This window comes from Nylanderia fulva, unplaced genomic scaffold (assembly GCF_048542155.1).
Source record: "Nylanderia fulva isolate GAGA-0341 unplaced genomic scaffold, ASM4854215v1 Scaffold19, whole genome shotgun sequence".
Lineage (NCBI taxonomy): Eukaryota > Metazoa > Arthropoda > Insecta > Hymenoptera > Formicidae > Nylanderia > Nylanderia fulva.
In genome coordinates this window covers 1,466,745-1,494,226 of record NW_028190161.1, presented here as the reverse complement: position 1 = coordinate 1,494,226, position 27,482 = coordinate 1,466,745, and the positions used below count along the sequence as shown (strand labels likewise).

Sequence of the window (27,482 nt, the reverse complement as noted above, 5' to 3'; positions counted from 1 at the left end):
TTTAATAAACACGTTTTAATAAACAGTCAATAAATAATTTATCGTATTTTTAATTTTTACTTTCAATGTAAAACGTACGTAAATATCTGTTAAAAACCATAATTACGCCGAGAAATTAATTACGTGTCTCCGGTGTGAGTGTCATCATCGCTGCAGATAACAATTCCCATGCAGCCTCGTGTATCTATCACATCCTATTCATGCTCTTACAGCGAGGGTATTATAGCCTCTCCGTATGTTCTCTCGTAAACAACTGCTTCTCATTGTTTAGCACTTCTCTCATTAATAACGTCTTCTTATCGAACAATATCGCTCTTAATGTGATAACCGTTGACTTGAAGCTTCAGCTTATGAAGTTCTTTCTGAGTTGTTGATAATAATTACATCATTTTATATAATTAATCATTTCTAAAACTTGTGCTCATCTAAAATGTTGCGTTCAAAGCTTTGACATAATTGTCATGTTTGATATATTTCAATTGCTAAAATTGTACGTTTATAACAAGTCATTATTTCTTGTAACACATAATAATTTCTCATCAATTTGATCACGCACTTGTAAATTTAAAACGTGTTATTAAAATTTTATACGCTTGTAAGAAATGTGCCATTCCGTGTAAAATTTGTATTTCAAAAATCCATTGAGTGTTCGATTATTTCACATGCAGTTTAATTATGCAAAACTGGCTACCAAAATTTTACATGTAGATTATTACTACGGCACACTTCCTAGGATCATATTATAATAATATCGATTTGTTTTACTAAAGGATTTAAAATACCATCGAAATATTCGTTAATCTATACTAGTACATAAAACTGATTTTGCTCTTTATAATAATCTTTTATAATAACATACAGAATTTTATCGAAGGATTAATATCAAAAGCAAATTTTATAGGGATAAATACAAGGGTTAATACAAAATTAATACGATAATACAATGTTGAAAAATGAAAACCTTTTTAATCAATCGATCATAATTACGAGAGCTATCATGGATCTTATTCAAAATTTCCATGAAAATGCAGGTTTCCGACCGATGAGTTTTGGATTACGATTCTGTCTGTCTCTAAATCTCATTTATGAGTATTTTTTGAAATCGTTGCCACGTAACGAAACAAACGATCTTCCGCAATCTCTTTCGCCCAAGGCTTTATCCCGACTGGAATCGATGCTTTTCCATTTGCTCGCAAGGCGTTGAAAATTGTCCTACCGTTTCGAGTATTATTCGAACGTCCACGATAGAACAACTTAGGGAAAACAGAATCACTCCGATTGGAAACCTTCCCGAATAGTTTCATGATAGCTCGTCGGCTGTATCAATATGCAGTTCTGTTGTTAGGAAACTGACCATTATTAAAAAATGTCACCGATTGCCAAGATCGTGGTAACAATTCGTTCCAATAAATTGTCTGTATGGTCTGATTATGGCTTGATTTAGATTCCTTTTCGTGATTTTCGTCGCCTTCCTGCAAGGAAGATTTTCCGCAGAATAAATCGAGGAATATGAGAACTAGGAAATATAGTAGCTCCACGATGGTGATGAAACTGAAGCCGATGAAGACACCACATATACCGCCGATATCGCCTGTAAAATGACCAGCCTTTACGACACGACTACGCCTTGATAGCGCGGAAGGATAAGACGATTCGATGAAACGGCCGCGCGTTTTTTAATGTCGTACTTAAAGGGATAAGAAATGTTACGAGCAGTGGCGATTTACGCTGTAAAAACGATAATGGATTTTTACAGCGATATCTCACCGCCATTTCCTCTTCCTTCTTTACGAAACCGTTGCTCTTTAATCAATGCTTTAATCAATGCTTTGCGCAGGTCAGATATACGTCTTATATATTTTAATAATAACTTTCGTAAAAGTTGTAATTAATATTTAATTAAGATTAAAAATTAGTTATTATTTTTCTCCGATTTTCAATATAAGTATGTGCATAAATCGTCACAAATACATATTCATTTATTATAATTGAAATCATATTCCTTAAGAAATATATTTTGCTTCAGTTTGTTTGCAAAATATCAGCAGCTAGAAATTGCTGTTTTATATGAGAAAAAAGTACTCCTTTTTTCACGAAAAATCAGAAAAAATGAAGAAACATTACACATGGTTGAATATTAAATTCCATTTTTGTGAACCCTCGGGTTCTTGCATGGATAAAAAATTTCTCTTTTATATTACTTTTATTTATGAGATGTCTTTTTTGCTATATATTGTGACGTGGTCTTTTTGAGCCCGTCACAAGGGCGGACGCGCCCGGCCGGGAAGCGTCTGAGAGCGCTATATTATTTTGTGTCTCGTGCGGGTGAGCAGCGACCTTTTCGCTAGCTCGCCCGCACTCTGTATCGGGATCGAGGTGGTAGGCCAGGAGAACGGCCATTGTTTTAGGGAGAAGAGGACCCGGACAGGCGACGGAGGAACGACCTCGAAAGGGGAGGAGCAGAGACTGAGCGACCGGCCCGGTGAGTATTACGAACGATAACCTATACACGGTACCGAGAAAATAAGGAAGCGATACTGCAGAGAAACTCGTTACAGCTTCGATGGGACGAACAGGAGCAGTCCAGATCAGGGAGTAAAAGGCGCCTACATCCCTCGACAAGGATGATGCCCTGAGGGGCCCGCCACCACGCCTCGAGAGAAACACGGAGATCTAACGGGATTGATCACCCCGGAACGACTTCCCTCAGCCAAGAAAGGTCGTTTGGAACATCAGCATACGGCCATACGAGGTGTGGACGGGACCGCCGAAAATGGACCCGCTACATCATCGCTCCCGAGGGCTGGAATTTGAATTTGGCGGCGGAAGTCCGCGACCAGCCGCGAGACACCGGAATCGATACGAGGATCGATTCCGGGTCCGGCGCGGGGCGCAACGCTGCCGCGAAACCTGGCAACCGGGCCGGGGTGGCGCGCATTGTCTTCCCCCTCCCCACCAGCGTACCTGCCGAGGTCCCGCCGGCCCGAACGGAAATCACTGTTCGGCAAGCCGGTGTCCTGCGAGCACACCCAGGGACAACGACCCACTACAGCCCACTGCGACGGCGAAATATTGTAAGGCCACCTCCTCGATCGTCCGGTAAGCGCGGATTCGGCAGAGATCCGTGAGTCATTAGAGAAAATTAACGATACCGAGCAATTATGCTGTAAATCATTTAGTACCGAGAATTAGTGGAGAGACTCACGGGACTCACGTCGATTCCCGCGTCATTAAGTTATTGCGTAAATCTTTGCCTTCTTCGCCTCTCCGAGGGGCACCGAAACGAGTCGACAGTCATATCGTAGTATATTATATTTGTAGCATTGTATCGAGTCATTAATTAACGAAATTTGAGAATAAGTTACGCTGGATTGGTATATGATCCATTCGATTCCGAGCCGGTTACAAAGGGAGGAGAGTAACGATAACTAAAGATTTCGATAACACCCAGCGATCTCCCAACGGCTCGATAATAAAATTATAGCTACTTTGATTCACCCCATTTATATACTATTAACTGAAAATATATTCTTATTTTATCCTATTTCTGAGTACAATCAATATCGAGATTTCCTCTCTCTCTCCGGGACTGCGATTCCGAATCTCCTTACGGAAAGAACCACGACACTCTACCCCTTGTTGATACCGAGCTACCGAGGCCGAGCCGTCGTGTCCGCTGATTATTAGTTGAGCTATTGTTGAGTGGTGCGGCCTGACCGCACCTGGCGCCCAAAAAGATACGATACCGAGCAATCAGTGATACCGAGCAAGTATCGAGAGAACGGAGAGCGGCACGACGAGGTTGCGCAGCAGTCTCTCTCGCCCTCTCTCTCTTAGTTTGACGAGAGAGGACGGAGAGGCGGTCGCAAATTTGGCGCCCAACGTGGGGCCTCTCGAAAGAGAGGATAATTAATAAAGGAGAATACGTGTCGTTTCGGGTAACGGAGAGACAGTAGGGTGAGAGGAATACTTCTCTTTTGTTTTTCTTTCCTTTTTCTTTGTCTATCGGGCGCTGACTTGAGTCTCGCCCGAGCAGGGGATCTCCGTCGGAGATTCTCCGAGTATTATTTGACTTAATACAGTCGATGACTTTTGTTTATTGCATGCATTTGTATTACTTTGTCCCCAATTATTATTGTTCCCGCGTTATTAAGATTGTTCCCATTGTGCTTGTCTCGATATCTCGAGACTTCCCGTCACAACGGGGGGGACTCGAATTTGAGGTGCCATCGCGTTAAGTGCACGAGTACGAAGGAGCGCTACGCGTATGACAGAGAGCGACCACCGACACGTTTCTTTGTCGCGCGCGGCATCGTAAACCCGACCGCGTAGTATAGTATTACAAAGGTAGCGCGCTCATACGCCTTTTACGACTTTCTTTGATATATCGAGTGAATTATAGGCACCTGATTGATACCGAGTTTTTCGTGTGATACAGAGTCGGCAAATATTCCTGTCCCAGTATGGGGAATAGTATTGGAAAGCGACGAATTTTTTTTTCTCTTCTTTCTTTCTTTCGATCTCTTCGCGGAAATATTTACCACTCGTCGAGCCGAGTCTAAAAGCGGGTAAACACGTACTGTTCTTGAAGGATTATCGCGTCCTCAGATATTATGGTCAAGATACCGAGAGCTAAGAACGAATATTGGTGAATAGATGTTTACGCGAATTCCCGAAATTCCTTAGCGAGACTCGACTCAGTAACGGACGTCCGTGTATACAAAGGAACATTTTTTTTTTCTCCCACTTCCTCGCATACGCTGCCTTTCGCGAACTTGTTAGTTTCTTTCTGTTTATCGAATTAGGAATAAGAATAGAATTTTTTTTCTCTTCTTCTTCTCTCTTCTTCTCGCCCCTTCTTTATCTCCTCAAGAGATATTCGCGCCGAATATTCACGCCTGTGAGTGACTTTCCTATTAACTAGGAATTTATAGAATATCGTTCGCGACATATTTTCGGGTTCTAGGAGGGGGGGTATCGTGACCGAGCGGCGTAATCAAGGATTGACGGTGTCTAATTTAGACAACGCTCACAAAGATACCGAGAAAGAGTTAGTTGGCGAGACAGTTGAGGGAGGGAGCGTACGTTTAGTCAATCCGGTCACGGTCCCGCGTACTATCTATCTTCCCCTTCGAGATCTCATTTCCCTCACACCGTCACTAACCATAAAACGAAATGTCGACAAAAGAACAATTTCGGTGGATTCGAAAGTTATCAAAGGAGGAAGTGAGGTGTGCCCTCGCGGAGAGAAAGCTGTCCGTCAAAGGGATCCTCCCCACCCTTAGGGCTCGATTATTGAGATACGAGGCCGCGCAATTAATAGGGCGAGAGCATATGCCGACCCCTGAAATATCGGAAGCGTCAGACGAGGAGTCGGATACCGAGGAAGGTGCTGTCGGGGGCGAAGCCCTAGCGTGGTCCTCGAAACCGCGAATCAGGATACATCCCCCAGAGCCAACAGAGACGCACTCGGAGCCGCGGAGAAATCCCGAGCCGTATCGCCCTCGCGTAAAACCGAATTCCGCCGTGGACGCGTATAACGTAATGCGAAAGTGGAATTTAAATTTTTCCGGGGCACGCGACGGGGAGGCGGAGGCCTTCCTCATTCGTATAGAGCAGGGTCGGCAATTAATTCCCTTAGATGACGACGAAATATTTAAATGTCTGCCGTTCTTTTTATCGGGCACCGCGGCCCATTGGTTTCGTCTGAATCAACATCTTTGGCGTACCTGGGGGCAATTCGAGGCCGCGTGGCGTGCGCGATTTGGATGCCCGAACTTCCAATTCACCTTGCGGGACGAGATAATGCGACGCAAGCAGGGGGAAGACGAACCCGTCGCCGATTATATAACCTGCATGCAGGCCTTGTTCGAACGATTGGACCCCCCATGGCAGCTAAACGAACAGCTAAATTACGCGCATAGAAACATGATACCGAGGTTGCGTATAGCTGTGAGGCGTAACGAAATTTATGATTTTCGGTCATTAGAAACCCTCGCGTCGCAGATCGAGGAATGTTACGATCTAGATAGACAGCCGACAACAACGCGGTCTATTTTTCCGGAACTCGCGTATAGGGGAGCATCGCGATCACCTAGACACCCGAAAACGGTCACCGCGGCCGCAGTCCCCGCGACCGCGCCCAAGAAAAGGGGGAAAGCTACCGAGACGAAGAGGCTCCCGGTAGCCGCCGTGAATAACGCGGGTACGGACACGACACCCTCCTCATCCACCGCGAGTAGCCGATTAGCCGACATGAAATGTTGGAATTGTGGACAAAAGGGACACCGATCGCGAGAATGTACGCAGACGCGAAATCTGCATTGTTATCGGTGCGGAAAGAAACAGCACACGACGCGAACGTGTCCAAATTGCGCGGGAAACGAGGGAGAGAGTCGGTAGATCGGGTCCTATCGGCTCAAAAGGAACGGACTCGAGAAATTACAGGCACCGGGGGTATAGAATCCTACGTGACCTTAGACGATACCGAATTTCCCCCGTTGCAATATTTCGAAGTATACATAAAAGGACGACCGTTAAGAGCTCTTGTCGACTCAGGCTCGAGTAGAACGCTGATAGGGACGGAGGGAATTAAGCTCGTGCGATCTCTCAGATTACCAATATCGCGATACCGAGGCGGAAAAATCCGGACGGCGAATGGCCAAGTGGCGAAAATAAACGAGGTTAGCGAGGTACCACTCCAGTTAGGCGGCATAGAACACACCCTTTTCGTGGGATTATTACCCAATTTGGCAGTTCCGTGCATCCTAGGGATGGATTTTTTGTGCAAGTTTGGAATAGGGTTAGATCTAGCCAAATCCGAGTGGTTCTTCTCGCGAAGTCCCTCACATAGGTACCGTTTTAACGCTACCGAGCCGTCCGAACACGCCTGTAGCGGGCTACCCGAGCTTGACTCCTCCCAGCGCGCACAGATAGAGGGCGTAGTGAAAGAAGCGGGGATAGTTCCAAACGATAACCCGGGGGTAACCACCCTGACAGAACACCGTATTGACGTCGGGGCACAGAAACCGATCAAACAACGGTGTTACGTTGTATCCCCGAAAATACAAGACGCCGTGCGCGAGGAAGTTGATAGAATGCTAACAAGCGGAATAATCGAGCCCTCTTTCAGTGAATGGTCCAATCCAATAGTGATGGTGAGGAAACCTTCCGGAAAGTATAGGTTCTGTTTAGATTTCCGGAAGGTTAATGAGATCTCGAAGAAGGACGCGTATCCCCTCCCGAACATGAACGCTATCCTCGACAAGTTAAGAGCCGCGAAATACATCTCCACTTTGGACCTCAGTCAGGCGTATTTTCAAATACCCCTGGCTAAGGAAAGCCGTGAAATAACAGCCTTCAGCGTAGCCGGCAAGGGACTTTTTCATTTTACGCGGATGCCGTACGGGCTCACGGGAGCCCCGGCCACATTTCAACGGCTGCTAGATAAATTAATAGGACCGGAAATGGAGCCTTTCGCATTCGCCTATTTAGACGACATTATTATCGCGACGCCGACATTCGAGGAACATTTGGCGTGGCTTAGGAGGGTCATGATTAGAATATCGTCCGCCGGGTTAACAATAAACCCGGAAAAATGCGAATTTTGTCAATCACAAGTAAAGTATCTCGGATTTATCGTGCAGAATGAAGGGCTTACAGTCGACCCGGATAAGACTCAACCAGTGATAGAGTTTCCGATACCGAGAAATATTAAACAGCTACGACGGTTTTTAGGCATGGCCTCGTGGTATAGACGATTCATACCGCGCTTAGCTACCGTTACCGAGCCCCTCACTAGATTGCTAAAGAAGAACAAGCGATGGGAGTGGGGGGAAGAGCAGTCGCGCGCGGTACAAATCGTAAAAGAGCATTTAACCACGGCACCGGTATTAGCATGCCCGGATTTCGAGAGACCCTTCGTACTCCAAACCGACGCGAGTTCGGTAGGTTTGGGCTCCGTGCTGACGCAAAATTTTGAGGAGGGGGAGAGAGTGATCGCGTTCGCGAGTCGCGCTCTGACGGACCCCGAGAAAAAATACACAGTTACCGAGCAGGAGTGTCTGGCCGTGGTGTGGTCCATTAAGAAATTTCGTCCCTATCTGGAGGGTTACAAATTTACCGTAATAACAGATCATAGTAGTTTGAGGTGGCTCCATAACTTGCGGAATCCCACGGGCAGATTAGCCAGGTGGGCCCTCGAGTTATTGGAATACGACTACGAAATTATTCATAGAAAGGGGGCCTTACACCACGTACCAGACGCTTTATCGAGAAGCTACGAGGGGGAAGTCGAGAGCGACGAAACGGTAGTTGCGGCCGCGGGCGCGATAGGAGAAGATCCCGATCCCGAGAGCACGGATAAATGGTATAAACATCGATTCAAACAGGTCGCGAGCGATCCGGATCGCTACAATCAATGGCGAATAATAGACGCCCAATTGTATTTTCTAAGATCTAAGCCGGTCGTTTCGGACATAGTAGAAGACCTGAACCGATGGAAATTAGTGCTACCGAGTGAGTCACGAAGGGAGGCGTTACGCGAAGCCCACGACGCTCCTCAATCCGGACACTTAGGTATCGAGAAGACATATCAGCGTCTCGCGGTCTCATACTACTGGCCGCGAATGTTCCGAGATGTAGTAGGTTATGTTAAGAAATGCGGCACGTGTCAACTGACAAAAGTCGAGCAGGCCTGTCCTGCGGGACTCATGGGTAGGCGAATAGCGGAAGCTCCGTGGACGGTGGTTGCCGCCGATATTATGGGACCCTTACCGCGTAGTAAGTCCGGTTTCAAATACCTACTAGTGATTCAGGACTTATTCACAAAGTGGATAGAGTGTAAGACTCTCCGATCCGCGACAGGTCCAAAAATTAGGGAATCTTTAGTAGACCTAGTTATTTCGCGTTGGGGCACGCCCAAATGTTTACTGACGGACAACGGTACCGAGTTCGTGAATAGGGAGATAGAGGAATTCGCCCGCGAAAACGGGATACGGCACGATACCACCCCTCCATACCACCCTCAGGCGAACCCCGTAGAAAGGGTGAATAGGGTTTTAAAAACAATGATAGTCGCTTACATAGATAGGGATCATAGGGATTGGGACCGGAATATTGCGGACTTCCGGTTTGCATATAATACCGCGGAGCATTCCTCCCTGGGAACTTCGCCGGCCTTCCTGAATCTGGGCCGAGAGTTGATACCGAGAGGGAGGCTGCGAGACCGAGGTAACGAGATGGCTCAGGTCGACGCAGCCGATCCCGCGGTTTGGTCGGATAGAAAGGAGCGGCTGAAGTTGATTCGGGAATGGGTTGGCGAACGTTTAGAGGAGGCCCAGGAAAAACAGGCGACGTACTATAATCTGAGGCGTCGAACTCGCAGTTTTCGTACGGGTGCACTAGTCTTGCGAAGGCGGCACGTCCTTTCGTCGGCCGCCGATAACTTCGCGGCAAAGTTGGCACCCAAATTCGAAGGTCCCCTCCGAATCGGGAGGAAATTGTCCTCCGTAATTTACGAGCTGACTCGTCTAGATGGGTCAGCCGCCGGTAAAAGCCACATACAATATTTAAAACCCTACTATTCCCCCGACCCTGACTAGGATACCGAGAGAAACACAGGAAAATCCTCCCGAGTAGAGGAGATGAATCCGGCAGAGGAGGAATGGGGAGAGTTCTGGGGGAGATATGCCGATCTCGTCCTCCAGATAGACGAGCACTACCCGGAGGTATGGGCGGATATGGCGGACACCGCGGAGACCGTCCGACGCCTCGTCAGCACCACGCGGGGCGCGGTCGTTCGCGATTTCCCAGCAACGAGGGAAGCGGAGAGCCAGACGGCACTGTCAGCGGCCGACGGAGAGGTCCGTGTGCGTCCCCCGATGAGGGACGTCGGACAAACCGTGCGGGTGGTGCCGGCGAGGACGAACCGGGCGACCCAAACCTATTTTGTGTTGCGTTGGTCCCGTACGGCCCGGGAGACCGTCGATGCTGCGACGTCGCCGCCTCGCCCCGGAACGTTCTCGCCACCAAGGAACCGCGGTCGGACCCCCACGCCGCCAAGTGCAAACACACGCACGCCATCCCACACCAGATCCCGAGCCGAGCAGCCCATAAGGGACCAGTTACCCCTGGGTTGCTGGAATTGCGGAGGGCGCCACCGCTACGCCGCCTGCCCCCAGCCGCGGAGGACGGATTTTTGCTACGGGTGCGGACAAAGGGGAACCACGGTGAGGACCTGCCCACGCTGCGGGCCCACCTACGAGAGAGACAACCCCTCGCAAGACGAGAGGGGACCACGCCGGGGACCACCGCCGGAGCGTAGCGGAAGACACAGGGGACCCCGTACCACCCCGTACCCCTAGCCCCTCCGAATGACGGGTTTTGTTTTGTTTTTTTGTGGGGGGCTGGCAGCCCCTATTAATCTTTTTTTTTTGTTATTATTATTTATTTTTTTTTTATTATTTCGCCCCTAGGGAGCCCCTCACCTTTTTCTCTTTGTTCTCGGTGACCCCCCGACTTCCTCCCCGATGTTTTTTTTTTGGTTCTTTTATTATTGCTTGGCCCATACGGCCCGAAAGGAAGGAGATGGGAGACCAGATACCGAGGAGGGGCCAAGAACACCCCGTAGGGCGTACACGAATTGTACCTGAGGAGGTCAATAAACGGACTTTCGTAATAAGACATGTGAGACCCCGTTAATTACACCCTATTGTCTGTCCCATCCCGGAGCGACACCTTCGGAGTGGTGGTCTCGGGAGGTGAGACTCCCTTAAGATATCGCGGGAAGTAAAACCTAATCATGACTGTCGGCAGAATTCGGGACCTCGTGGGTGGAGGGCATGGCGAGAGAAAAGTTTGAGTTTAAGGCAGTGATCGAGTGGGTGGTCATCGATGTGGGTCGATGTCCAAGACCTTCTCGGTCCTCCCCAGGAAGGGGGGAGTTGTGACGTGGTCTTTTTGAGCCCGTCACAAGGGCGGACGCGCCCGGCCGGGAAGCGTCTGAGAGCGCTATATTATTTTGTGTCTCGTGCGGGTGAGCAGCGACCTTTTCGCTAGCTCGCCCGCACTCTGTATCGGGATCGAGGTGGTAGGCCAGGAGAACGGCCATTGTTTTAGGGAGAAGAGGACCCGGACAGGCGACGGAGGAACGACCTCGAAAGGGGAGGAGCAGAGACTGAGCGACCGGCCCGGTGAGTATTACGAACGATAACCTATACACGGTACCGAGAAAATAAGGAAGCGATACTGCAGAGAAACTCGTTACAGCTTCGATGGGACGAACAGGAGCAGTCCAGATCAGGGAGTAAAAGGCGCCTACATCCCTCGACAAGGATGATGCCCTGAGGGGCCCGCCACCACGCCTCGAGAGAAACACGGAGATCTAACGGGATTGATCACCCCGGAACGACTTCCCTCAGCCAAGAAAGGTCGTTTGGAACATCAGCATACGGCCATACGAGGTGTGGACGGGACCGCCGAAAATGGACCCGCTACATCATCGCTCCCGAGGGCTGGAATTTGAATTTGGCGGCGGAAGTCCGCGACCAGCCGCGAGACACCGGAATCGATACGAGGATCGATTCCGGGTCCGGCGCGGGGCGCAACGCTGCCGCGAAACCTGGCAACCGGGCCGGGGTGGCGCGCATTGTCTTCCCCCTCCCCACCAGCGTACCTGCCGAGGTCCCGCCGGCCCGAACGGAAATCACTGTTCGGCAAGCCGGTGTCCTGCGAGCACACCCAGGGACAACGACCCACTACAGCCCACTGCGACGGCGAAATATTGTAAGGCCACCTCCTCGATCGTCCGGTAAGCGCGGATTCGGCAGAGATCCGTGAGTCATTAGAGAAAATTAACGATACCGAGCAATTATGCTGTAAATCATTTAGTACCGAGAATTAGTGGAGAGACTCACGGGACTCACGTCGATTGCCGCGTCATTAAGTTATTGCGTAAATCTTTGCCTTCTTCGCCTCTCCGAGGGGCACCGAAACGAGTCGACAGTCATATCGTAGTATATTATATTTGTAGCATTGTATCGAGTCATTAATTAACGAAATTTGAGAATAAGTTACGCTGGATTGGTATATGATCCATTCGATTCCGAGCCGGTTACAAAGGGAGGAGAGTAACGATAACTAAAGATTTCGATAACACCCAGCGATCTCCCAACGGCTCGATAATAAAATTATAGCTACTTTGATTCACCCCATTTATATACTATTAACTGAAAATATATTCTTATTTTATCCTATTTCTGAGTACAATCAATATCGAGATTTCCTCTCTCTCTCCGGGACTGCGATTCCGAATCTCCTTACGGAAAGAACCACGACACTCTACCCCTTGTTGATACCGAGCTACCGAGGCCGAGCCGTCGTGTCCGCTGATTATTAGTTGAGCTATTGTTGAGTGGTGCGGCCTGACCGCACCTGGCGCCCAAAAAGATACGATACCGAGCAATCAGTGATACCGAGCAAGTATCGAGAGAACGGAGAGCGGCACGACGAGGTTGCGCAGCAGTCTCTCTCGCCCTCTCTCTCTTAGTTTGACGAGAGAGGACGGAGAGGCGGTCGCAATATATAATTTATATAGCAATGACATTTTATAATTTTATTCGAGACTTTTTCCGCAACATGCGATTAAGTATCGTAAAACAAAAAATCTTCAGAGTTTATTTTCAAAGATCTAATTATAGTACAATGTCCATCCAATATTTTTTTGATGCCAAGTTCATAAACACAATTATAAAGTTTGATGGAATGATCTGTATCTTTTATACTTATCAATCTTATTTATTTTACAAAACAAATAAGATTGATAAGTTAGAAGATATAGAAAATTTCATTTTGACTTTTGGTAGAGAAATTTTATTATTAAAATATATATTTCACAAAAGCTATCAATAAAATAGAAAATTTTATATTTAAATTGATAATTTGATTTTGTATTCAAATGATTAAATTTATAATCTTTTTGAAAATTCTTATTTTATAACATAAATATCTAAATATTTTGATTCATTCAGAATTATAAATTTTCGATTCTATTTCGCACTCTATTCAAATAAATTTTTTAACAATATGTACTTACTCAGAAGTTCGTACCAGTAATAAATAACGTCTTGTTTCAACCTGATTGTGCCATATTTCGAGAAGAAGACATGCAATACTCCCTGATCCGTAACATTGTAGTTCATTCTGAAATTGAATTGCACAGTTATTTTATTTTAGTTTCTTTTTTAAAATTGATTAGAGAATTTTTTTCTTTGTATTTACAAGGTATTTTTTGTATTGACAAGAATGTCACATCTTATGTCATATACTTACAGTAATTCAGTTCTATGTTCACCAGTGGACATATAACTCATTGAACTCCGCACATCATATCCAGTGTCATCACAAGCAGGATAACAATTATGACAATGCAAGGCCCACTCGCTGTTTGGCATAATTTCTTCTTTATTCTCATGAGGAAAAACCGTCCACCATTTAGCTATTATCCATAGAAAAAAAAATGAAAAATTAATATAGCAAATTTTTATTCGATAATTAATATAATTATAATTATTAATTAATTTATATACTTACATATATAAAATAAAATAAATAATATATAAATATATATTAGAATAATTAATTTATACTTACATATATAAAATAAAATAAATAATATATAAATATATTAGAATTTTGACATATATTAATTATTTATATGAAGAAAGGAAAACTGTAAATTAACAAAACTTTAAATTGATAGTACATTGATAGCACACACACTTACATTTATGTTTACTCAGGCAGGGTAAGTCTTTATTAGTACAAATACGTTGCATATCTAAAATAAAATATATTCTAGAATAAAACATAAAAAATATTATCCTATATATTATAGAATAATATGTAAATATATGTATATTTAAACTAGAATATAATATGTGTATATATATTAAGAAGGGAAACATTTTTTGAAGAGTGTCGCGGAAAAAATTCGAAAAAAAATGTTAATCAAGAATAAATAAGTACCACCCTAAGTTGGATATACATACATATTGCAATTGTATGGGATGCAAATAAGTATGGGAGTTTTTATCGAAAGATCTTTCTTGTAGAAAATTATATTTTTTATTAAAGAGATTTAAATTTTTACGCATTACATAATTAATTAATATATTTTATGCATGCATTGCAATAATAATTGTTATGCATGCATTGCAATTTCTAACATTTTATTATCAAAGAATAATATAACTTTGCTTTGTGCATATATATTTTTCTCATTTCGTTTAATCTAATCGAATATAATTACGTGTGCGAAGCTAAGTTATATTCTATAATAATAAAATATTAAAAATGCCAGAACCTGTTTCCTAGTGATTGTAAATTTTTAAAATTACATTATGTATGTATATATAATTATACACATATGTATGTTTTTTTATATATATGTATATATATATATATATATATATGGTTAACGAACTATATATATAAATTGTACTAGAAATTATACATTTAAATTATAAATTATAAATTTATTATAAATAAAAAATCTGTAAAATTAATTTATAAAAAAAGAAACCGAATTCTTATACATATATACGTGACTAAAATTAAGCAAAGCTCCTCTTATGCATAATTATGTGTATAAACTCAAACAAATTTATATCCAATTTTATTATAGCTATATTTTATCCTGATATTCTAGGTTGTAAATATATTAGAAGTGTGGTGTAAAAAGGCACACATTTTCAGAATATCAATTTTGCTCGATACTTTTTCCAAGTTATGATTCATATAAGTATATGACACGATTACATTTTAATCTAAACTTAGATTAAATTATGTGCATCTCTCTCTCTCTCTCTCTCTCTCTCTCTATTATATATACATATATTTTTTATTATTATTATAAAGTAGAGAATACTCGGATACTCGGTTTGGCAAAAATGAAAGATATTTTCTATTTCTCATAATCTCAACGAGTTAAAGCTTCGCTATATCATATCGTGTTTGCCAAGAAAAAACTGTGCCACATCGCCGAAATTTACTTTCGGTGTCAGATAAAATTACAAAAATAAGAATTTGCGAAAAAGTACTTATACTTCGAACAGTACGAGAGATAGAATGCAGGAATACATCATGCAGGCGTCGTCGCACGTGTTGTTGATTAATATGGAGAACGAAGGAGCCAGTTGCGAGAAAAAACGAGTCCAAGCACCCTGCGCTATCGATAGAAAGCGCGGGAAAATGAGCAATCGGGGCGGCTTTAAAACGAAAGAATAGAAAAAGAGGAAGAGAAAGAGAAAAAACGAGAAAGAAAGAGAAAGAGGGGGAAAAAGAGAGAGAGAGAGAGAGCTTTCAGCGCGTTCCTCTTCTTTGCTACAGAGAGCCTCGGCTACGGTAAGTTAATCCTACAGAGCGGTGCTTCGCACGATCCGCTTTAATGCTTTAAGCCACCCGTGGTAAAGCCTCGTTAGAAAGCTCGCGAACGCGTAGGCTTCGCAATGCGGTGCGCAATGTTCCTTTACAGATTGCCGCCCATGCCTCTCGACTTCGTGATGGAAGAAAGAAATCGCCGGGATGTAAGAGGGTACACGGAACTCCCGGAGAAACCCGATTTATCCAATGAGATACGGTCCTTACCGCGTATTTTCGCCTTCCTCAATCTTATTTCTAGTCTCGCAAGTAATATTTCTGATTAAAATAAATCATCAAGTAATATTTCTGAGTAAAATAGATCGCGCTCGTTGCGGCTTACGTATTTCTTTCAATTGTCGCAATCATAACTGCTCCGATTTCAACGATTATTTATTAGACAAATTATTTCTTATTTATATATAATTTTATTTATTATTTATTTTTTTTTTTCACGTTGTGTATTGCAATTAATTATCGAGTAATCTTGATGCTTATAATAACTATTTTTATCAGTATATACATTATTGATTTAATGTTGTTAATGTACTCTTGTTTTCTTTTAATTTTCATGATAAAAAGAAAAAGAATTGGAACTTGTATGAGTATAAGGGAGAAAGTAGGAATTGAAGGAAACTTTGACTTTGAAAGATATGTTGTCTATGACATTATCACGCACACACACATATTAGACCACTCATTGTCAGATTGCTTTCTTATTTCTTTTCTTTTATTAATATCTCAATTTTTGATAAATAAAAATAATCATTATTCTGTAATAATAAAAAAATTAAAATATGTATTACTAAATTCGCACAAACAAGTACTTTTTTATTACAATAGATGATTTGCAGCAATCTAAAGATTTTTTCCATCAATAAAATGCATATTCTTTTTCAGTTGTTTTTATATATTCTTATAAAATTGTTAATCATATTTTATTTACATTAATAATAATCGCAAAGATTTTGTCATGTCTTTATATCATACTTTTTGATATGTATATCAACTATATATTTTTCAACGGCGCCATCGGATGAAAGATATAAGAGCTGGGAGATAAAAATTTGAAGAAAAAACAAAAGTATAAAAAAGTGACAACATGATTTACTCTGAAAATTGCTAGTAATATTGTCGAATTGTCAGTCTTAATATAGTTTGGTACAATGCGAAAGAACGTCAATGAAAGCTGCAGTTCACATTTTCACAAGAGCAGAGTTTAAGAGAGAAGAGAGAGAGAGAGAGAGAGAGAGAGAGAGATGTTACCGCTCGTTTTTATTAACATTGGAACTCGTTCATCGTTCGGAAACACGATTCGATCAGAACCGATTTACGAAGTTAGTATCGAGAAAGCGTTTTGCTAAGGTTTTCAACCACACAAAATAATTTGATCACACATTAGATTCATAACGTAATTATTTGCAATTATTATATAAAACTTGTGCTATTTGATGACATGCTGCATTGATGTTAAAAATATATATAAAAACTTGTATTTAGAAAATGAAAAAAGTAGCAAAAATAATTCGCATGATTAAACTTTTAATTTGCAAAACTTGGGAGATTTAAAAGTCAGTTAGAGCTAGATTTCGAGAGCTCTCAAGAAATCTAATTTAAAACCTCAAAAATTAAGAATTTTTTATTCACATAGAAGACTTAAATTGTGTTCCTTATTACTTATTTAATTTCGTTCAAGTTAAGCAACTTAAAAATGTCATGCAACAAAAATTCTTAACAAAGTTACAATACAAATGAAAATGAAGAGAATTTTTATCCCAATGCAACGCAATTATTAATCTCAAAAATGATACCAATTCTATTTTGAAAATTTTGTTAAATATAATTAAGTTGTTAAATATAGTAATGTCAATTTATGAAAGACATTTCCTCTAACAATAAGAATAATACGGGATCTATTTGATATTAATTACAAACAATCTTTAATAATAAATTTGTGCATACTGAATACGATGATTTTTCGATTTATGATGAAAAGCCAGTGTTAAAAAGTCAGAGTTAAAGAAAATCAATAATATATATTCTTACTAACTTTCTTTTTCCCCACGACTTGGAAAAAAAAACGGTCTGCATTTGCAAAGCTCTAACATGTCGTTAATCTTACAGTCGACAATGCAGTCACTATAAGTATAAGTTTTGCCACTAGTAAGTATTTCTTCTGCGAAAATGCAATTGCGTTGATTGATGGGGAAAGTCTCGATAATATCAGTGCTAAAGAAAGACGTTGCGCTCATATCCACATATGTCTCAGTGCAGGGTATCACGAGTACTTCCGTGACACCACCGCTACATACATCCGGGAAATCATAAGGATGAAATATGATAATCTGCAAAACACAATAAATATCTGTTTCATTAAACTTTTATTTGTCTCACGAAAATTCGAGAAATATTACTCATTCTAATTTGTGCAATTTAATAAATTATTTTTTACAGAATAATTAATACAATAAATTATGATGAATAAAATAATTTGCAAATATGATGAGAAGTAAGATAATGCTAAATAATATCATTTATGTTTGCCTGTGAAATATATTCGAGAATATTTGGTTTCTCATAGTATACGATTTCCTATTTGGTATTATTCGGTTATATTCAAGAGAACGTCATTGAATTACATTCAGATAATCATTAGATTTCAATGTGAGTATATAACTCATAAAACATTTACATTAATTTAATATAAACATTTTGCGTATTATATTTTTTTAATGAATTTATTCGAAAGATTTGCATAGTTTTTGTAACTAGATGTATTACATGTTTATACTGGAAAAAGAGATATAATTTTTGTTGATTTACGTTTTTGCATGTAATTATGCTATTGACACTTTAAAATACTATAATACAGTCATGCTGTTACTTTCGTTGCATTTTTTATAAACAGAGTATCTCGATGTTTTATTGAAGTGCAGAAATAAAAACAAATTTTCCTGAAAAAAATCGCATTGATACAAAAATAAATAAATTAATTTGTACAATGTCATATTATACGTAAACCTTTACAACCTAAAGTAATAATAGACTACACCGCAAATATATGTGAAGTGAAGGACACGCGCGATTATATCATGCTGCATGTTGCTAATAACTTCCATGAGTTCTTTTATCGTTGCGTAATATGGACGAATAAAGCACAAGTGGCTCATTATGTTGTGATAAGCATAGAAAAAGGCACAATGTAGTAACTGATTATTTTCATGGCAGTAATAAGTTTGATTGAGCTTGGTAATTTAATTAAAATTGTATATTAAGTACATAACATATATCTTGTACCCCTTAATTTTCAAAATTGCTATATTCTGTATCAATTATTACAATGCTTAAAATATTACTTGTCTGAAAATGGTTATATTGAATATTGAAAAATTTGCATTTTTTTATGGAGTAGAGATATCAGATTTTCTGCACTTTTTTACACTTAAATTAATTTTTTATATTAATATCTTGAAATAAAATCAATATAATTAAATAATTTTTTAACTATTTTTGTCTCCTATTTTTGTTACTAATTGTCGAATTACAATTTTATTATGTATAATTAGCTTCATAATAAATAAAAAATAAAATTTTATAATCTACTTCTAACTTCTTCTTAAAGATTTGTATATAAATATAACAATACTATATAATTTTATAACATATAGCTTTGTTCTTGAAACTAATTCAGTAAGCATTTACTATGCAAGAGCGAACATTATCACTTTCTAATTATGTGTATTAAATGCATTTAAAACATGAATATATTTCATGATACTTTACTATAAAATCGAACATTAATGCTACTTTGGTATGATAAAGCATTGAGAGAATAAATCTTCATTTCGCTCGATTAGCCTCTTTTCATATTCAACACTTGTGGTAATAACTCGTTATGTGAGTCAAATATGACCCGTTTTCGCAGCTCGCGTAGACGAAGATATTTCCAGGCAATTTTCAAGCGGGATCTTCTAAATTATATGTTAGATCAGAATATTTTCTGTGCCAGAAAGCTAGAAATATTCTTAGCGTGATGTATGTGCCTTCTGTTTCCGCGAAAGAATAATATTTAGATTACATACATTACTTTTTAAATATTCAATTGTAATTTAAAAAATTTACATATATTCTAATACATGTTATATTCTACAATTTATTTTACATGAACTTACTGGATATATTAAAAAAAAAAAATAAAAACGTGGATTCCTGCGATTTGATTAGAACTGTGAATTAATTAGAACTACTAATTGTTCCCATGAAATTTCTTCTGACTGTATCATTTCTTTTTTCGCAATTTTAAATAACAGCTTATAACAAAACTTTTACTTATGTAGACGATTATGTTTCGTATTATTTTGGACACGTGTCCTAACCGTGATGCGTGAGATCACTTTGCGCATGATCATCGAATGATTCCGTTTCGCGACAGCATGTATATTATTCGAGAGAGTCGTATTAGAAACATCGACCGAGACACATGTGTATTATTATTTTTGAGTTGACCTACCTGTCTCGGGTTAATATCGAGTATAGTAAGTGCTTATAGAAACTGTATCCATATATCAAATACATCCTGACGAACTCTTTATAATATTTTATTTTTAATTATTCATGTTCTGAAAACCCCCACACTTATGAATAAGAAAGAGGATTATGAATAACGCTGACTAAATTAAGTGAAACGTCTTGTATAATTATGTAGTTTCTTACTATAGGCTAAACAAAGCCATTCTTTTTTCGTTAATTAAAATTATGAAAAAAATTTGTCAAAAATTTGCCAGATATTTTAATTTAACATGAAGAATGAATAAATTTACCTTGAAGGCAAATTTAATTTTAGTTTGAAAATAAAATCATTTTGGTGAATGTAAGATATTACGAGTCTCTCTGTTTGATTTTCTCGACAGTTGGTTTTTCTAAATAATATTTGGTGCCATTTTTATACTTGCCTTCCAACCCGTAACAGGCATTATCGGATAGAAATAATCATCCAAAAATGGCTCCATGACGACCGATAAACCGTGTTCTATTCCGAGCTCGTCTATTTTATGCACGTTACTTTGTTTCGCTTCAAACACTTCACGCATTCTGTTAATACAAGTATATAATCACAATTATTAATTTTTCAAGCACTAAAAGCTTATATTTAACGGCGTTATAGATTTTTAAATTAAATAGTGCTTATTTTATTCATAAAGCTGACCTACATTTGTATCCATTTGTCACTATCAATTCTTCAGAAAATTGCTATCAAAACATGTAAATCTTTTTACTCAGAAAACATGAAAAACTACTTATGTTTGTAATATTAATATATCCTATAAAATACAAAACTGTACTTTATCATCAGAAAGCTTATACATATTAATAAAATATAAACATCACATACTATTATATTTTATCATTTATCATTTTATCATTTCGAAGCAATACATTCTAAATATCAAACAAAATATAAAAATTATAAATTAGAGTAATATATAGAAATAAAATGCAACACTATTTTTCTGAGATACAATCGACAAACAGAGATTCTAATCAACGTGGTTAAATCGATGTAAGTAAATATCGTGAACCATTTATTAAAACTAATGTACTTTATATTATAAATCAATTCAATATATCAGCGTAAGAGCGTAAACTTTTATATAAATATATATAATTAAAAATTATGTATATATATATACATATTTAAAATAATTACAAAAAATAATAATATTTATTTACAAAATAATATATTTACTCCAAGATGTAATAAAAAATATAATGATAAAAAATAAATACAAAATAAAACATTTTTCTGCCAACACTACTGAAGTAGTCTTAGTGTAGTTTCGTTTGCTTATGCTGAAAGAGCATACCGGGAAAGCGTAAACTAAACGGGTAAGCAGTTAAACTACTGCATGTTGTCTGTTCACCATTCTGAAAGCACGGAATACTCACGTGGGAATGTCGTCCCTTTCACGTACGTAATTAAAGGTGCAACAGAATCCGTCCTGCGTCTTGCGAAACTCGAAAAGCTGCGAGCAGTTCCTGTAGGTCCCATGCAGCTTACACCTCAGTAGCATCGTCAAGCATTGCGGCGACAACTGGAAAATTTAAGCGTACAACACGTGAATTGCCGACATAACTCGCGTGATAGCAATGGCAATTGATGCACGCAAATCATATATACACATATGTACATAATGTTTAATTAATCTCTACGGGAAATGCAATTTAATGTATACAACTGTATTATTATAAATAAATAAAGTGCTACAACCGCGATCTCTCGTGTATAAGTATAGATTTTATTTTTTAGAATTATTAAAAAATTTAAAGCTGAAAAAATAAATTTATGGTAATAAATGCTAGTAAAAAATTGAGTATCAAACTTTTCGAGAAATTTACATTTAAAATGACTTCAAACAAGTTTTAATTCAAATTCTCATTATTATACTATTTAATATAAGAGTTTTAACAAGGCTCTGTAATATAAATATAAATTAAATATAAATATAAATATAAATTTAACGTAACGGGCAACAAGAGCCAAATCGCGGATGACAATGCGTTATCCTAACGAAACTAAATAATTTTTCGTTAGAATTAAATACCGGTGCACAAGGCACCAAATTTTTACTTGGACACGGCCAAGATTTAAAATATGAAATAATCTCATATTTTGAGATTTAATTTCAATACCCCTTTAACCCCCCTACGGAAAATAAATAAATGAATGCAAGAGAAAAATATAGATCCGAAAATCGCTGAATCGGGAATCGAACCCGAGACCTTTCGCTTGCCGGTCGACTGCTCTTAAAAAATGCGTTTGTTTACCAACATTAATATATATAACAGAGAAAAGTATAGAATCGAAAGGATCTGAATAGCTCAGCTGGAAGAGCAGTCGCCCGGCAAGCGAAAGGTCTCGGGTTCGATTCCCGATTCAGCGATTTTCGGATCTATATTTTTCTCTTGCATTCATTTATTTATTTTCCGTAGGGGGGTTAAAGGGGTATTGAAATTAAATCTCAAAATATGAGATTATTTCATATTTTAAATCTTGGCCGTGTCCAAGTAAAAATTTGGTGCCTTGTGCACCGGTATTTAATTCTAACGAAAAATTATTTAGTTTCGTTAGGATAACGCATTGTCATCCGCGATTTGGCTCTTGTTGCCCGTCTTATACGTTAAATTTATATTTATACTATTTAAATTCAAAATTTAAAAAATGTGGAATTATTAGTCCTTATTATTAGTTATTATTTAATTAAAAGAAAAATCCAATAAAATTGTATAGATAATTCTATAGATAAAATTCTAGCGCATCATATTTATATAGCATTAATTTTATTACATACGTACATTTTTCATCGTATCAGTAATATCGTAAAATCCTTTGTAATAATCCACTAAAAGTTGATCTAACTCCGAATTATTTTTTTCATCTATTGCGAAATTAGAAGAATAATGATTGCCTAATTGTTGGAGCAGATACATAATTTCACGGATTGATTTATTCGTAACATTTGCATGAAAACTGGAAAAAAAAAATATATATATATATATATATATATATATATATATATACTATACATATATAACAATTTGAAAAATAAAAAAGCTGTATAAAAGAATATTAGAAATATGTTTGATAATATTATACAATACTTACCCCTAAAAATAATACATTTAACAAGCTCTTGTTCGAAATTGATAAATCAGCAACGCAACGCGAGTTTAATAAAAATCAATGTGATATTAATCAGCGCGCAAACGAGGTGAAAACTTTTCTGCCAAACCTACCCACGAAATTTCACGAAGAGGGTTTCGGTTCCGAATCAACGATTCCGGAAATGTCTCTTCCATTACGTGAGGGCGAAAGTTTGCGGGTGGCTACGAGGTAGCACCGGGCGAAACGGCTGGATTTTGGGACATTAACGCCCTATTAAATGAGCCGTAACCACGCCGATTCTACGCTCTCCATCAATGCGCAATGCATCGATTCGTTCTCATTGCGTTCCAAGTGCGCGCGGCATCGAATTAACGATAATCGGTGTGCCAATTGACTCGCGACATCGTAAAAAGCAGAGCAGAATTCGATGTGTGCGTTGATCGGTCAATTAAGCTTCTCGTATATATCGCACGTCAACCGTGGCAAATTAATCCTACCTACCCCAAATCTAAACTCCCTATGGGAATGCCACCATGGTTAGTGAACTCATCCTCAACGATGAATTCGCACCTATCGACCACGAGCACACATCATTTGTTACACCACAATGGTTTATAATCGGTGAGATTATATTACTCATCAATTATCCATTATTGCAATGTGTGTGTCCTTATGATTCTCTGGATAATATAAATCAATATTTGTCACTGGCTAAGTTACAAATATTGCTATTAACTCTAGTAGCTTAATAAAAAAGAAGAAAAATATTAAAAATATAATATAAAATATTTAAAATATATAATAACAAATATTGAAAATATTTTTAATATCGATTTGATAATTTTTTGTTTAAGAATCTATGTGAGAGAATTCCACGAGTCTGATAACGACGATAAACTTATGTCAATACGATCAATAATAATGCATAATGTAATATTGACAGAGCATCATCGATACTGCAAAATATTTGCATGGTCGCTTTTATGCTGACGTAATCTGAAAGTGTAATTCATGCGATCGAGCCGACATAGGGGATATTTGCGGATACGTGCTCGCGATTCGCGTTGCACCGGTAACCGGTGACCATTTTAACACGTGCAGAGAAAATTTGTGGAATAATATGCGCTAAACAGCTAGTGCAACTTCGAGTAATCCAGGTCGGTTGCGCGATTGGTACAATTGGTACAATTTAGTGTAAAATCATATCTACATGCATTTAAAATGCTAGAACGAGCTGCGACGTGCATCACCACCTCGCCGTTATTCGTGCAAATGTGAATACATTTATTGTTTAATATATGTACGTGTGTGCGTTTATTTAATACATAAAATCGCTCACATGTCGGTTGCCAATTCTGTCGCGGATTGCCGACTTATCCTATTAATGGGACAGATGGCGATTGCTGGAAATTCATCAGTGTGTTTTTTTATCAACAACGTAGTAGAACGGAAAAATTGGAAAAAACGAAAAAAAATATTGCTTGTCTTTTTCTATCAAAATATAAAAATTTTTCCCATTTATAAATAAAATGTTTTTTTTTTAATTCTCTCTCTTTGCTTAATATTGTTAACTTATATTACATAGTGCGCAACGGCAAAAATAAAAAATAAAACATTTTCTGTTTCAGAGGAGAGTTATGTTTATGTATTAGAAATGTAAAATAGTCAACGAGAGTGCAAGAATTTATATTTGTGTTATTGATTGATGTTTTTGTCAATAATCAACTTAATTCTTTTGATATTTATTCAATTGGTTTAATTATTTCTTTTCCGTCCTCATTTAAGAACTTGACGCAAAGTAAAGTTTAGATTTTTTTAATTGTCACAATATCGAGATTCTTCAATATTATAGTTTCCAGACAACTATTCATTTGAAAAGAAATAATACTAGAGAGAAATAATATTTTTTTATGAAATCATATAATAGTTTTATTAGTTATAATAGATTAATCGTTTGATATGTTTATATCAAAAAGTTATATTGTATCAAAAATATTATGTCATAACAAAACTAAATTTTTATAACTATGCTTGCAAATGTCAGGAAATTGATTAATCTTCATACCTGGAAAATCTATTTTGACCGTACTATAACTATCACTGTCCATAGAAGTCAGTATAGGCGAAGTCACGAATTCTTTATAGGAAATATAAACGAGAAATATCAAACCAGATATAATTACGCAATGTATTATGACCCACAGAATTCTGAAAAAAATGTTAATTCAAATAGAGATTTGATTGAAAAGAATATTTATTATGTACCTAACATTTAATATTATAATCTCTACATTGCATAAACGACATTTTTAAAATGTCAATTGAAGAATCGTCGTTTCATTTATTAAATTAATTCACTTTTTAATTGAAATAATTGTTGTAGGCGCAAAAAACAAGAATACGAATGTGTGTGTAGCCACGGGCCAGTTGGCAGCGAGCGATAATTTATTCTCGTTCGTACCGTAACACGTTCATTACCGAATTTACACGGCGCTATTAACGTCACGTATGACGTGTAATGTTACATTAAATCAACCGGAGGCGCCGTGTCGCGACGTGACTCTGCCGTTTTGCGGAATATTACGCTCTTTTATTTTCATTAATTTTTTTACTTTTATTTTTTTTCTTTCTTCCCTCTTTCGCGTCGCGCATTCGTTTTGTTTCGCGAAACAGGGTCGTGATTTGTGGACGACCTGATTTGTGTGGTCCCGCTATGAATTCAAGAATCCCTACTCCGCGGCATCGTTAATCTCTCTGTGAAACGAGAATACCGCTCGTTAAACCGCGTAACTTTAATCATATGTTGCGCTTACGCGCGAACCGATGTAATGTACGAGTCCGTAACGTCTCGCGGCTAATCCGCGAGCATAGTCTGCGCGAACCGCTTTTATCATTGCTTTGATAAAGGGCCGATAATCGTATTAGCGAGTTGAGTTTTCGAGCGCGAGCTTACGCCACTAAATGGGTTATTTAACATCCAAATAAATCCCGCTCGAGTAAAGTTTTGTCGTACAAGTGTTACCTTTGCCGGATACAAAATGCTTGCTATCACGTATAATTCACCTCTGTCCTCCCTTTCTCTTTAAAGGTGCAAATAAAATAGATAAGAAGCTTATTATATATCCGATTTAATAAATAAATTATTAAATAAAGAATTAAATTGATATAAGTTAGATATAAATATATACTATAAAAATATATGGTTGATATATGACTGTTTCTTCTTTTTCTTTTCGTCTGTATGTCCCTTCCTTTTTTATTTACCGAAATTGAAATATTAAAACGTAAAGTTTGTTATTAATTGAAACAATGGCTGAAAAGTGCAAAAACTTGCTTCGAAAGAAAAATGCATTTAAAGTTTTTATTTTAACTTACAGAATACTTAGAGTAGAAAAGAATTTGAATACAATTCCATTAACAGTCGACACAGTTGTAGCTGCTTGTAAGTATATGTACTTTGTAAAAGTTAAAATAAAAATTTCTGATGCATCTTCCTTATAACTTTTTTCTTAATTTTTTGCATGTCTTAATTAATTGTATAAGATTAGAATATGTTCCTTTCTCTTTCAATTATTTATATATAAAATTGGAAAATAGTGTCTCAAATATATTTTTAATTTGATATTATTTCGAAAATTTTATATTTTGAGATTTATACTTTCATTCACGTGGAATTCAATAATTGTACTATAAATAAATTGTATATAATTTAAAACGTGACTAGTTACCTTTCAAACCAAGTTTTGTTAGAATCGACGAGATACTTTAAGCTATTTAAACTGGAATACTGACAATATAACTTTAAATATTTCAATATAACTTTACAACTGCGGTATTTCGTTGGTGATTTCGGAAAGCCTTTCGTACTCCATACTTGTGTTGCAACATTTTTTCTATGTATAATTTGATTTTTCTTGATCCACATTACGAAAGCTACTTTTTAAATTATATAATGCAGAAATTAATACACTCCAGCCTGCAATAAATGATTATTTAAACTATTATATAATATACTATTTAATTTATTGCACATTTTCTACATTAAAAATTTGTGTGTGTGTGTGTATTTATACTATTATCCATTAGTTTGCAAATTAAATTCAAAATGTAAATATTTTACTTTAAATCTCAAAATCATAAATTTAGTTAATACGATCATACATTCTAATTTATTTCCCTGTAGTAAATAGTAAGTTAAAGTCTACTAATATATAATATTTACTTATCTTATTGTATCAGTTAGCTCCTACCTTCAAGAATAACGATCGCGGAATGTAAATAACAAAGGATTTAATTACAAACTTATGTTACACAATTCCACATTTAACATACCTGGAATTCCCTTGTGTCAGATAATTATCATTACTTTAAATTTCGTAGAGCGTAAACGATCAACAATTTA

The 27,482-nt window shown here is 38.0% G+C and overlaps 1 protein-coding gene across 1 annotated transcript; it reads right to left on the bottom strand.

The window, feature by feature from the left end:
• Positions 1-901: 901 nt before the first annotated feature.
• Positions 902-27,045, bottom strand: LOC114936133 (sodium channel protein Nach). Its single transcript, XM_029309185.1, has 11 exons — positions 26,809-27,045; positions 25,146-25,288; positions 24,420-24,483; positions 22,771-22,945; positions 21,364-21,509; positions 20,370-20,508; positions 17,468-17,762; positions 13,784-13,837; positions 13,330-13,495; positions 13,094-13,200; positions 902-1,591 (listed from the first exon to the last, which is right to left on the bottom strand). The coding sequence occupies exons 1-11, from the start codon at positions 27,003-27,005 to the stop codon at positions 1,323-1,325; spliced, it is 1,755 nt and encodes a 584-aa protein (XP_029165018.1). The 5' UTR covers positions 27,006-27,045; the 3' UTR covers positions 902-1,322.
• Between the last annotated feature and the right edge of the window lie 437 nt (positions 27,046-27,482).

Bases quoted from the DNA above. Each gene is read 5' to 3' on its own strand.
- LOC114936133 (XM_029309185.1), bottom strand. From the start codon at position 27,005: ATGTGGATCAAGAAAAATCAAATTATACATAGAAAAAATGTTGCAACA. The intron at 25,289-26,808 runs GTAACTAGTCAC...CATTTTTTTCAG, and splicing joins AACAAAACTTGGTTTGAAAG to AATTCTGTGGGTCATAATAC. The intron at 13,496-13,783 runs GTAAGTGTGTGT...TATGGATAATAG, and splicing joins CTGCCTGAGTAAACATAAAT to CTAAATGGTGGACGGTTTTT.